Source organism: Poromitra crassiceps (assembly GCF_964638095.1).
Source record: "Poromitra crassiceps genome assembly, chromosome: 9".
NCBI lineage: Eukaryota > Metazoa > Chordata > Actinopteri > Beryciformes > Melamphaidae > Poromitra > Poromitra crassiceps.
This window is the reverse complement of record NC_139630.1, coordinates 53,770,614-53,783,894: the sequence shown is the minus strand read 5'-3', so window position 1 is coordinate 53,783,894 and position 13,281 is coordinate 53,770,614. Positions and strand designations below refer to the sequence as shown.

Below are 13,281 nucleotides of genomic sequence, written 5' to 3'. Positions count from 1 at the left end.
AAGCAGGGAAGAACAATTTCAGCTTTCACCAACGGCATCGGCACATTGCACATATTTTGAAAGTGGAAACCTGTGTTATTTGTAGGCTATGGGGTGAAGCCATGGGGTGAGGTTGGGTTGGTTATTATGATCAGTGTGTTGATGTCCAGTTCATTCCAACAGTTATTCAGTGAGGTGTTGTCATTTCCTGTTTTGGTGAACTAACTTTCTCTCAGCCTGTCTCCTCTACTGCTACTACAGTTAGTGATTGACTACGTTTCCCAGAATGCCTCACGACAACCACCAGGGAAGGAGTATGAACTTCATCCAGCTGAGTTTGGAGAAAAGAATAATGATGGTAGTAATTTCTCCAGCAGTGTTACTTGGGGGGTAACTCATTAAGAGTAACATTACATGTAATATATTACTTTTAGCAGTAACTTAGTAATATAACTTATTACCATTAGGATTTCAGTAATATACCAGTTAATTTGTCAAGTAACACAAGTTACAAATTGAGCTTTTTTTTTTAAATCAAAGCACAGATTTAAATAAGGATACAATCATTTCCTAATCAAATTGTGTGTTTTTATGCAAATAACCACCGTACATGACAATAACAAAGGAAAAGAATAACATTTAGAATTTTTGGTCAGTTTACACTGACTTCAAGACGGTTAAAATTATTTTGGGGGATGGTTCCGGGGCGGCGATGTCATTCTGCTACTGCTGTTGTTTTGGTGAAAGTAATGTAAAAGTGGTGTAATAAGTAACGAGTTCCTCTACACAGTCAGTAATATTGTAAAGTAACTTATTACTTTCAAATGAAAGTAACTAGTAGTAATATGTAGTATTTTACATTTTGAAAGGAACTTGCCCAACACTGTTCTCCAGTCAACCCCATTACTCAGAATAACCTGTCTCTCTCCTGCTCCTGTGGTGGAGAAAATGCTCTCTTCTACGATGGGTCTCCCTGTATTATGGTGGAACGTCTCTTGGTACAAAACGGCAGCTCTAGAAAGAAGCCCTCACTCTTTGCTTCTGAGGGACTGACAAAAAATTTCTTTCAGTCTAAATGGGTTGAAAACTTCCGCACTTAATATTGTTTGACCTGCTCCTTATATTTTTCTGTATGTGGCCCACAACCAAAAAGGTTTGGCCACCCCTGGTAAGCAATTAAGGAATTCAAGGCATGTACTGTATTATCCTCACTCCTTTATTGGCATACAGTATTATTAACATACATTAGTTGACATTATTATTCACAGACATTTCCTTCATGTTAATGCACCAGCAAAATAATGATTGTTCACGAGTCCCAAATCTCAAGTCCGAGTCAAATCTCAATGTCATTCATGCACAAATGACATAACTCGTCCACAGCTGAACTCAAATCAACTCTCAACAATAACTCAAACTAAATGAATGCCTGTGGAACGGTTTAGTTTTTGGATTATGTGTGACATCATGTATAAAATAAATCAGCGTTGTTTTTCGGTGAAGATCTCCTTTAACTTCTACCGGAAAAAGGTATAGCAAATGGGTAACTTTCAGCAAACGTGTTTTACGCCAGTGTGCTTCTATAATACACGCCAAGAAGAAAAGGAATACAATAATCAATAAACAACAATCAACCTTAATCAAATTCCAGTGCATATTACTACAGGTACCTGAGGAATTAATGTATTGAATCAAGTTAAACTGTCACCTACAAATTAGACCAAAATAACACCAACTATCATCTATCTACTTGGCAATGTCTGTTCTCTGATGATGTCATAAATCACTATCATCAGTGATGTCGTAAGAGCAGTGTGAGCCCGCACAGCGGTCGAGCTGCAGGGCGGGCGAGGCTACGTAGCGGCCGAGCTAGCGCGGGCCTAGGAATCGCTATGCCTAAATAACTGCCAAAACTTGATGATTATAGTTGACATCTAAACACCAGTTTAGTGCATCCAACAGGAATCATATACAAATGTACATAATGAAAATATATTTTACCATCAACAATCAACAAATCAAACACATAATCACTTAAATTAGTCATATAGGATCCATGGTCAGTTGAAGGTTTTTTGAACACAGTTAAGGGAACAAACTGTCATCAGTCCTAATCATACACAGCCTGGCAGTAGAGGTGGAGCACAGGTCAAAGGTCAAGAGGGAGGGAGTAGAGGATCATGGGAAAGTTCTAGGGTGACTTTCCTACACACTGAAACAAACGTATTCTGACAGTACAACAGATTCCACTGTCTCAATGTGTTTGAGCTCAGTCTTTCAGTTTATTCTGACAGAATATAGTGATGATGATGATGATGTGTTAGAATAACGTCTTCTGCCACTGATGAAGTCTCTCATGGCTCTCATGAGGACTTCCAGAGAGTCCACCACCCTGTAGATCATCCTCATCACCTTCATCTCTAACTGTGCTGGCCCACTGTTACAGAGACCTTCACTGGTAAAATCTTCACAGGGTGCCCAAACCCAATGTGAAAGTATGGAAACAGCCTGTCAGTGAAGGTGTGTGTGAAGGTGTGTATGTGTGTGTTAGTATCAGGATCAGAGAAGGACAACTTTCCTCTGTTCCAGTCCAGACTCACTCTGACCCTCTGGAGCTTCATCTCTGGGAGAACAGTCTCTGGACCTGATGCAGAGTGTGTTGTGTATTTACCTTTATCTAACTTTATTGTCCATAATCTAGACAGTCTGTGGTCAGACAGAGCTGCCACACCCAGGAACCATCTTTTATTGTCTCCAACATCAACATCCCAGCTGTGAGTCCCCGAGTTAAAGCTCTCAGATCCCAGAACACTAACCAGAAACATTCTCTCTGGGTTTTCAGGAACCTGCTGTCCCAGTCCAAATCTCACACTGGTCAGATCTTCAGACAGGTTGAGCATCGAACCGGCAGTGTTTGAGTCCAGGATCACAGGAGTGTAGCAGACCATCCCCTTCATCTTGTTCCAGACAGTGAAGCTCAGGTTGCCCAGGTGTTTGGCCTCATCTATCAGAGCTCCTGAGACCAGCTGTGGATCCTCCTGCAGGGGGCGCTGGACTCTTTCCACTGTAGCCTTGTAGTTCTGCAGGAATGAGACATCTTCAGCTCTCAGCTCCTTCTCTATGGCTCTGAGTGTGTCTGAAAGAGCTGCTATCTCTCTGCTCAGACCCTTCATCGTCTGACTCTTCTGCTCCTCTTCCTCCCTCAGTGCAGAGATCCTGACCTCCTCTTCCTCTTGGAGAAACTGGTGAAGCTTCTTAAACTCCTTCTTAATCTGCCTCTCTGTGTTTTGGGCCTGGACCTTAATGTGTTCAGCTGTTTGATCACACTTTCCTTTAACTTTATTAAAGAGCTTCAGTTTCTCCTGTAAGGGCTTCAGTGATTCCTGAAGTTCCTTCTTGTGCTGCCGTGCAGCTTCATCGATGGGTCTGATTCTGTGGTTGGTGTGTGTTTCTGAATGCAGACAGATGATACACACTGGCTGCTGATGGTCCAGACAGAAGAGCTTGAGTTTCTCAGAGTGCAGACTGCAGAGAAGCTCAGATCCTGCTGAAGCTCTCTGATCCCTCTCCAGTAAGAAAGCCTCACACAGGTTCTTTAACACCAAGTTACAAGGTGGATGACTCTTTGAAGATACTATCTTACAAATTGGACACTCACGCATTTGTTTCTCTGTCCACCAGTTCTGCAGACAGGCTTTACAGAAGCTGTGGCTACATGACAGGAGGACAGGATTTTTAAAGATGTCATGACAGATGATACAGGAGAGATCCTCTGATAAGGAAGCCATTTTCTCTCTGAGTGAAGCTGAAAACTCACCAGGCAAGACGGCTCGAACAGGAAGTGAATCAGTCTGATGTGGCACCACTCCCTCCTCTAGAAAGTTCTCTGGACGTTATTTCACTTTGATTTGTGATTGTCTAAATCTGTTCAGTGTGCAGTCAGCAGCAGGTTGAGGCAGTATTCTGTTCAGTGTGCAGTCAGCAGCAGGTTGAGGCAGTATTCCAGTATTCTCTCCTGTAGCTGTCCTCCTTCAGTGGAAGTCGTGGCTTTGGTCTGAAGGTGAATCTTATCGTGTCTTTCTGCGTGTCTGTCCTCAGTGAGGAGAGGAATGACAGCCTGTTTCCTGGTTGATCTCGGGTGAAGCAGATAAGGGGCGGAGCTTTAATAGTCGTGCTAAAATCCCACGTGATTTGGGAAATGTGACTCAAGGCAGGGGCGGATCCAAAGGGTTGATTGGCCCCCCATCAAATTCTCTTTTACATCATTTGTCTGTTTAACTTTGACTGACAGTGAAATTGTCCAATCTTGGGCTGCAGACTGCACCACACTTCACTGATTTAGGTACCTACAAATTGCAATATGGACGTGACATAGTAGTTTTTCCACTTGCTGAAAACAACTAGAACGACCGCAACGCAGACTTATGCCTCCGTCATTAGTTCATTCTTGAGTCCAAATCGCCATTTGAGGCAAATTCGAAGAAATTCCATCAAGACATTCCTGAGATATCGCGTTAACAAGCTTGATAATGGCATTCGAAGTCACAGTGACCTTGACCTTTGATAACCAAAATAGAATCAGTTCATCCTTGCGTCCAAGTCGATGTTTGAGCCAAATCAGAAGAAATTATATCAAGCCGTTCTTGAGATATTGCGTTAACCAACTTGGGAATGGCGTTCGTGAGGTCACAGTGACCTTGAAGTTTGACCACCAAAATGCAATCAGTTCATCCTTGAGGCCAAGTTAATGTTTGAGGCAAATTTGATGAAATTCCGTCAAGGCATTGCTTGCTGGCATTTAGATATGGCGTTAACAAGCTTGAAAATGGCATTGGAGAGGTCACAGTGACCTTGACCTTTGACCACGAACGGGACGAGTGGTGGTGGGCGTGCCTGGAGGCGCTGCGGGAGAACACTCTGGTGACGCTGGCCAACATGGCGGGCCAGCTGGACCTGTCGCTGTACCCCGAGAGCGTGTGCCTGCCCGTGCTGGACGGCCTGCTGCACTGGGCCGTGTGTCCGGCCGCCGAGGCCCAGGACCCCCTCCCGTCGCTGGGCGGCCGCTCGGCGCTGTCGCCCCGCCGCCTGGTGCTGGAGTGCCTCTGCAAGCTGAGCGTTCAGGACGCCAACGTGGACCTGCTGCTCGCCACGCCGCCCGCCCGCCGGCAGGAGGAGCTACTGGCGGCGCTGGTGCGGCACGTGGGCGAGAGGAGGAGCCCGGTGTGCCGCGAGATGGCGGTGGCCGTGCTGTCCAACCTGGCCGGGGGCGACCCGGCCGCGGCCCGGGCCGTGGCCCTGCAGAGGGGCAGTGTGGCGACCCTGTTGGGCGTGGCTCAGTACCATCACCAGGGGGCGCCGCATGGCGCCGCGCCCGAGCCGCCCAACCTCGACATGATGTGCCGCGCCGCCAAGGCCCTGCTGGCCATGGCCCAGGTGACGGAGAACCGCACGGAGTTCCTGCTGTACTGCTCCTATTATATTTTTATTTAAAGAGAAGAACACAAATGTTTTTACATACAAATGAATATATATATATATAGAATATATATAGCTCCTCGGCTCCATCCGCAAACGTTTATTTGGGATTTTTAAGTAATTTTAATACAAAAATATTTAATACTTGGTATTTTTATTTTTTTCTATTCTTTTAATTGTGTCCGTTTGTTTTGTTTTGTTTTAAGCAAAGTCTAGGCGGAGCTTCAGATGTTTTCTAAATGGATGTGGTAGGTTTCTTCTCTGTGGGGTTTTATGTTTGCTCATCTGGGATGGGGTGGGGGGGGGTGTAATTTAAATAGTGACCCATGTTGTAGATAGGCCTCTTGTCATGTGATGACAGAGGAAACTTGCTCATAATAATTGGGTACAGGTCCCTTGTCCTGACTGAAGAGACCTGTTGTGCAATATGACCTTCTGGCTTGTTTTTGATAAATGTGAATTATTTTGACCATTTTGCAGTTTGACCATCAGTATTGCGTAAAGCACAACATTATAAAGCGGAGGGAGGCTTTAAAAAAGAAAAAAATATTAAAGACCCCCTAAAGTCATGTTAAAATACTCTTTTTGAATAAGAATGTGTCTGATGGGTTTCCCACAAAATAAAGTTAAATTATCTTGTTGAAATCCTTAAAATGACATCTACTGCCTTCTCCCTCATTAAAAATGCCATAAATATACAAATATATTTCATCTCAAAAGTGTTCCTGCTGGACACAAGATGTCTCCTACTTCATTGTCAAGTCCATTCTCAGTGGAGACTTCAAGTTACATCACACTGACTCACTCATTGACTTCCAAACTATTTGTGATGTCACAAACTCGTAGGCCCGCCCCCTGAAAACTGCTCCTGAAGGAAGAAGAAGAAAAGCATAGTTTGACTTTAGAGGGTCTTTCAACTTTGAACCGGTTTCCTCTCCACCAATCAGAGCCGCTTTCCCTTCAGTCTCATCTCCATCATCCTCATCCTCTTCCTGTAAATACAAGTTGTACATTTCAAGCATCCGGTTCCTCCTTTCCTCTCCAACAGATTGTGTTCAAACTGGGTGACGATTGTTAATGATGAATTAACAGTATCATAAGTTTCATCACAATATGATATATTGATTCTTTGGACAACGATACGATATTTGCCGATATCCCAAAGTCTGCCACAATACAATTTCGATTCACTTCCAATTCACAGGCCTGTGATCGAGATGATGTCATATGCCCACTTGACACAATCAGTTACATATATCAACTCACAATATGCAACTACGCTTGGATGGAAACAAGACGTGCCATGGGAATTTCAAAGATGATATATATAGATATTTTCACTTTGCATCTACAATATTGGATCGTTGATCATTGAATCTATGTTGATCTAGATCGATGTGTCATCAGACCCCTAATTAACAGTCATTTATCATCACAAAATCGTGCTCATCTGAATATGAATCTTTTAGTTTCGGTCTTCAGAGGATGTGAAGAATTATTTTTTTTGCTGTATTTAAACATAAAAGAAGCAGCTGTTTCAGAATGTTTGTGGGACATCCTGATGTGGGACAACATATGGCCGTGGGACAGACTCGCTGTACAGGACGGACCGTCTTCAACACCACTTCAAACAGTTATAGTTAAACAAATGTAATGCGAAAAATACAACAAAGAAAAATATCTACATCCAGAATGTCTCCTCTCTTGATTTGACGAAACGTTGTTTATTCAGTATGAGATCTTTACTTTACTAATGTTTCACAACATGTTAAAGAATAAACATACATGAAATATGGTTGAGCACTGTGAACGCAGCTCTAGTGTTCTAAGCAGGGAAGAACAATTTCTGCTTTCACCAACGGCATTGGATGGCAATTGATGCTTCCAAATGTTTGGTTCTTTGAGAAGTCAGGTTACGGAAATGAATTGCTCCCAAAAGAAAACGTATGTTATTACAGCCCGTTCTCTTGAAATCTGTACAAATAACACGACTTTTCACTTTGAAATTGCATACGATACGCCAAACGTTCTGATTGTGTGCAGTTTAACCTAACTTCAGTCTGACATTGAAATATGTTGCTGACAAGTAAGATCAGGGGTGAGAGAGAGAGAGCCAGCATGCCCTGTTTTTATCCCCGACCCAAACCATAACCTTAACCAAGTTGTTGTAGTTGCCTAAACGTAACTAACGCAGCAACCTATTCAAATGAACCTACGTGACCTTTTCAGTTGTTTCAGTTGCAGCCACGTGCATAGAAGACTCATTGGTCACCGGTCTCTGCATGCAAAATTTGACTTTGCAGTACACATTGCACATATTTTGAAAGTGGAAACCCGTGTTATTTGTAGGCTATGGGGTGAAGCCATGGGGTGAGGTTGGGTTGGTTATTATGATCAGTGTGTTGATGTCCAGTTCATTCCAACAGTTATTTCAGTGAGGTGTTGTCATTTCCTGTTTTGGTGAACTAACTCTCAGCCTGTCTCCTCTACTGCTACTACAGTTAGTGATTGACTACGTTTCCCAGAATGCCTCACGACAACCACCAGGGAAGGAGTATGAACTTCATCCAGCTGAGTTTGGAGAAAAGAATAATGATGGTAGTAATTTCTCCAGCAGTGTTACTTGGGGGGTAACTCATTAAGACTAACATTACATGTAATATATTACTTTTAGCAGTAACTTAGTAATATAACTTATTAAGGTAAAGGTAAAGTCTCACTGATTGTCACACACCTGAGTGTGCGAAATTTGTTTTCCGCATTTGACACATCCCCTGGGGGAGCGGTGAGCAGCAGCAGTGCTGCGCTCGGGAATCATTTGGTGATCTAACCCCCCGATTCCAACCCTTTTTATGCTGAGTGCCAAGCAGGGAGGCAAAGGGGTCCCATTTTTATAGTCTTTGGTATGACTCGGCCGGGGATCGAACTCACAACCTCCCAGTCTCAGGGCGGACACTCAAACCACAAGGGCACTGAGCTGGTTTTTTACCATTACCATTAGGATTTCAGTAATATACCAGTTACTTTGTCAAGTAACACAAGTTACAAATTGAGCTATTTCTTTTTTATTTTTAAGCACAGATTTAAATAAGGATACAATCATTTCCTAATCAAATTGTGTGTTTTTATGCAAATAACCACCGTACATGACAATAACAAAGGAAAAGAATAACATTTAGAATTTTTGGTCAGTTTACACTGACTTTCAAGATGGTTAAAATTATTTTTTGGGATGGTTCTGGGGCGGCGATGTCATTCTGCTACTGCTGTTGTTTTGGTGAAAGTAATGTAAAAGTGGTCTAATAAGTAACGAGTTACTCTACACAGTCAGTAATATTGTAAAGTAACTTATTACTTTCAAATGAAAGTAACTAGTAAATGTAGTATTTTACATTTTGAAAGGAACTTGCCCAACACTGTTCTCCAGTCAACCCCATGACTCAGAATAACCCGTCTCTCTCCTGCTCCTGTGGTGGAGAAAATGTTCTCTTCTACGATGGGTCTCCCTGTATTATGGTTGAACGTCTCTTGGTGCAAAATGGCAGCTCTAGAAAGAAGCCCTCACTCTTTGCTTCTGAGGGACTGACACAAATGTTCTTTCAGTCTAAATGGGTTGAAAACTTCCGCACTTAATATTGTTTGACCTGCTCCTTATATTTTTCTGTATGTGGCCCACAACCAAAAAGGTTTGGCCACCCCTGGTAAGCAATTAAGGAATTCAAGGCATGTACTGTATTATCCTCACTCCTTTATTGGCATACAGTATTATTAACATACATTAGTTGACATTATTATTCACAGACATTTCCTTCATGTTAATGCACCAGCAAAATAATGATTGTTCACGAGTCCCAAATCTCAAATCCGAGTCAAATCTCAATGTCATTCATGCACAAATGACATAACTCGTCCACAGCTTAACTCAAATCAACTCTCAACAATAACTCAAACTAAATGAATGCCTGTGGAACGGTTTAGTTTTTGGATTATGTGTGACATCATGTATAAAATAAATCAGCATTGTTTTTCGGTGAAGTTCTCCTTTAACTTCTACCGGAAAAGGTATAGCAAATGGGTAACTTTCAGCAAACGTGTTTACGCCAGTGTGCTTCTATAATACAAGCCAAGAAGAAAAGGAATACAATAATCAATCAACAACAATCAACCTTAATCAAATTCCTGTGCATATTACTACAGGTACCCGAGGAATTAATGTATTGAATCAAGTTAAACTGTCACCTACAAATTAGACTAAACTAACCAAAATAACACCAACTATCATCTATCTACTTGGCAATGTCTGTTCTGTTTAAATTTTTGTCCCACTGATGTCATAGTGACATCACTGATGATGTCATAAATCACTGTCATCAGTGATCTCATTCATCAGTGATGTCATAAGAGCAAGTGAGCCTTCACAGCGGTCGAGCTGCAGGGCGGGCTCGGCCGTGGCATTGTGACATCATCAATGATGTCATATGAGCAGTTGTGATGTCATCAGTGATGCGAAGTTGTGACATCATCAGTGATGTCATAAGAGCAGTGTGAGCCCGCATAGTGGTTGAGCTGCAGAGCGGGCGAGGCTAAGTAGCGGCCGAGCTAGCGCGGGCCTAGGAATCGCTATGCCTAAATAACTGCCAAAACTTGATGATTATAGTTGACATCTAAACACCAGTTTAGTGGATCCAACAGGAATCATATACAAATGTACATAATGAAAATATATTTTACCATCAACAATCAACAACTCAAACACATAATCACCTAAATTAGTCATATAGGATCGATGGTCAGGTTTTTTGAACACAGTTAAGGGAACAAACTGTCATCAGTCCTAATCATACACAGCCTGGTAGTAGAAGTGGAGCACAGGTCAAAGGTCAAGAGGGAGGGAGTAGAGGATCATGGGAAAGTTCTAGGGTGACTTTCCTACACACTGAAACAAACGTATTCTGACAGTAGCCTACAACAGATTCCACTGTCTCAATGTGTTTGAGCTCAGTCTTTCAGTTTATTCTGACAGAATATAGTGATGATGTGTTAGAATAACATCTTCTGCCACTGATGAAGTCTCTCATGGCTCTCATGAGGACTTCCAGAGAGTCCACCACCCTGTAGAGATCATCGTCATCACCTTCATCTCTAACTGTGATGGCCCACTGTTACAGAGACCTTCACTGGTAAAATCTTCAGATGGGGCTCCCGCCCAGTGCGAAAGTATGGAAACAGCCTGTCAGTGAAGGTGTGTGTGAAGGTGTGTATGTGTGTGTTAGTATCAGGATCAGAGAGTGACAGCTTTCCTCTGTTCCAGTCCAGATGCACTCTGACCCTCTGGAGCTTCATCTCTGGGAGAACAATGTTTGGACCTGATGTAGAGAGTGTTGTGCATTTACCATTGAATAACTTTATTGTCCAAAATCCAGACCGTCTGTGGTCAGACACACCCAGGATCCAGTTTATATTGTCTCCAACATCAACATCCCAGCTGTGAGTCCCTGAGTTAAAGCTCTCAGATCCCAGAACCTCATACGGAGAAACGATCTCTGGGTTTTCAGGACGCTGCTGTACCTGTCCATATCTCACACTGGTCAGATCTTCAGACAGGATGAGACTCGAACCGGCAGTGTTTGAGTCCAGGATCACAGGAGTATAGCAGACCATCTCCTTCATCTTGTTCCAGACAGTGAAGCTCAGGTTGCCCAGGTGTTTGGCCTCATCTATCAGAGCTCCTGAGACCAGCTGTGGATCCTCCTGCAGGGGGCGCTGGACTCTTTCCACTGCAGCCTTGTAGTTCTGCAGGAACAAGACATCTTCAGCTCTCAGCTCCTTCTCTATGGCTCTGACTGTGTCTGAAAGAGCTGCTATCTCTCTGCTCAAACCCTCAATCTTCTCCTTCATCGTCTGACTCTTCTGCTCCTCTTCCTCCCTCAGTGCAGTGATCCTGGCCTCCTCTTCTTCTTGGAGAAAGTGGTGAAGCTTCTTAAACTCCTTCTTAATCTGCTTCTCTGTGCGTCGGGCCTGGACTTTAATGTGTTCAGCTGTTTGATCACACTTTCCTTTAACTTTATTAAAGAGCTTCAGTTTCTCCTGTAAGGGCTTCAGTGATTCCTGAAGTTCCTTCTTGTGCTGCCGTGCAGCTTCATCGATGGGTCTGATTCTGTGGTTTGTGTGTGTTTCTGAATGCAGACAGACGAGACACACTGGCTGCTGATGGTCCAGACAGAAGAGCTTGAGTTTCTCAGAGTGCAGACTGCAGAGAAGCTCAGATCCTGCTGAAGCTCTCTGATCCCTCTCCAGTAAGAAAGCCTCACACAGGTTCTTTAACACCAAGTTACAAGGTGGATGTCTCTTTGAAGATACTATCTTACAAATTGGACACTCACGCATTTGTTTCTCTGTCCACCATCTCTGCAGACAGGCTTTACAGAAGCTGTGGCTACATGACAGGACGACAGGATCTTTAAAGATGTCATGACAGATGATACAGGAGAGATCCTTTGATATGGAAGCCATTTTCTCTCTGAGTGAAGCTGAAAACTCACCAGGCAAGACGGCTCAAACAGGAAGTGAGTCAGTCTGCTGTGGCACCACTCGCTCCTCTAGAAAGTTCTCTGGAAGTTATTTCACTTTGATTTGTGATTGTCTAAATCTGTTCAGTGTGCAGTCAGCAGCAGGTTGAGGCAGTATTCCAGTATTCCCTCCAGTAGCTGTCCTCCTTCAGTGGAAGTCGTGGCTTTGGTCTGAAGGTGAATCTTATCGTGTCTTTCTGCGTGTCTGTTCTCAGTGAGGAGAGGAATGACAGCCTGTTTCCTGGTTGATCTCTGGTGAAGCAGATAAGGGGCGGAGCTTTAATTGTCATGCTAAAATCCCACGTGATTTGGGAAATGTGACTCAAGGCAGGGGCGGATCCAAAGGGTTGATTGGCCCCCCATCAAATTCTCTTTTACATCATTTGTCTGTTTAACTTTGACTGACAGTGAAATTGTCCAATCTTGGGCTGCAGACTGCACCACACTTCACTGATTTAGGTACCTACAAATTGCAATATGGACGTGACATAGTAGCTTTTCCACTTGCTGAAAACAACTAGAACGACCACAACGCGGACTTATGCCTCCGTCATTAGTTCATTCTTGAGTCCAAATCGCCATTTGAGGCAAATTCGAAGAAATTCCATCAAGACATTCCTGAGATATCGCGTTAACAAGCTTGATAATGGCATTCGAAGTCACAGTGACCTTGACCTTTGATAACCAAAATAGAATCAGTTCATCCTTGCGTCCAAGTCGATGTTTGAGCCAAATCCAGTGGGCAACAGAATTAGGGAATGTATGACATAGACATATATAAAGGCTAGATGGCTTACCCGCGCTGCCGGTCAATGGAGAGCGACGTCGTCGCATGGTGGCCATCTTGCTACGGCACCACAGCTTTATATATATCTATGGGTTAAAAAAACGCTAACATTTTATTATTATTTTTGGCTCCAAATTACACCAAACTTAAACTGAAGCATCATCATCATGAGATGAATTCACGCACCTAGTTTCATGCAGTTTCATCCATTTTGCTAGGAGCTATGAGCATCTGTTGTTGGGTTAGTATTATCACATCAGATGATCATAACTCCTAGGGAAATGGATGAAACTGCATGAAACTTTGTGCCTGAATCCCTCTCATGGCATAGATGCTTCGGTATAATTTTGGTGTAATTTGGAGCCCATCAAAAATATAGTGTTTTTAGTGTGTTTTTTGTTGTTGTTGCCATATCTCGGGAACGGAATATGCTTGTAATAAACCAAACCGTTTGTAAATCCGTCAAGATTT

The 13,281-nt window shown here is 43.1% G+C and overlaps 1 protein-coding gene across 1 annotated transcript; it reads right to left on the bottom strand.

Moving 5' to 3' along the window:
- Window positions 1-1,190: 1,190 nt before the first annotated feature.
- Window positions 1,191-12,219, bottom strand: LOC310782398 (uncharacterized protein). Its single transcript, XM_083643062.1, has 5 exons — window positions 10,621-12,219; window positions 5,365-5,450; window positions 5,116-5,274; window positions 4,850-5,064; window positions 1,191-3,784 (listed from the first exon to the last, which is right to left on the bottom strand). The coding sequence occupies exons 1-5, from the start codon at window positions 11,965-11,967 to the stop codon at window positions 2,400-2,402; spliced, it is 3,192 nt and encodes a 1,063-aa protein (XP_083499188.1). The 5' UTR covers window positions 11,968-12,219; the 3' UTR covers window positions 1,191-2,399.
- Window positions 12,220-13,281: the final 1,062 nt, after the last annotated feature.

Excerpts from the sequence above, each read along its gene's own strand:
- LOC310782398 (XM_083643062.1), bottom strand. The coding sequence starts at position 11,967 with ATGGCTTCCATATCAAAGGATCTCTCCTGTATCATCTGTCATGACATC. Across the intron at positions 5,451-10,620 it reads TTTTACCAGTGAAGGTCTCT|GAGCAGTACAGCAGGAACTC; the intron begins GTAACAGTGGGC and ends AAAATATAATAG. Across the intron at positions 5,065-5,115 it reads GGCGGCGTGGCGAGCAGCAG|GCGGCGGGGCGACAGCGCCG; the intron begins GTCCACGTTGGC and ends CTCCAGCACCAG.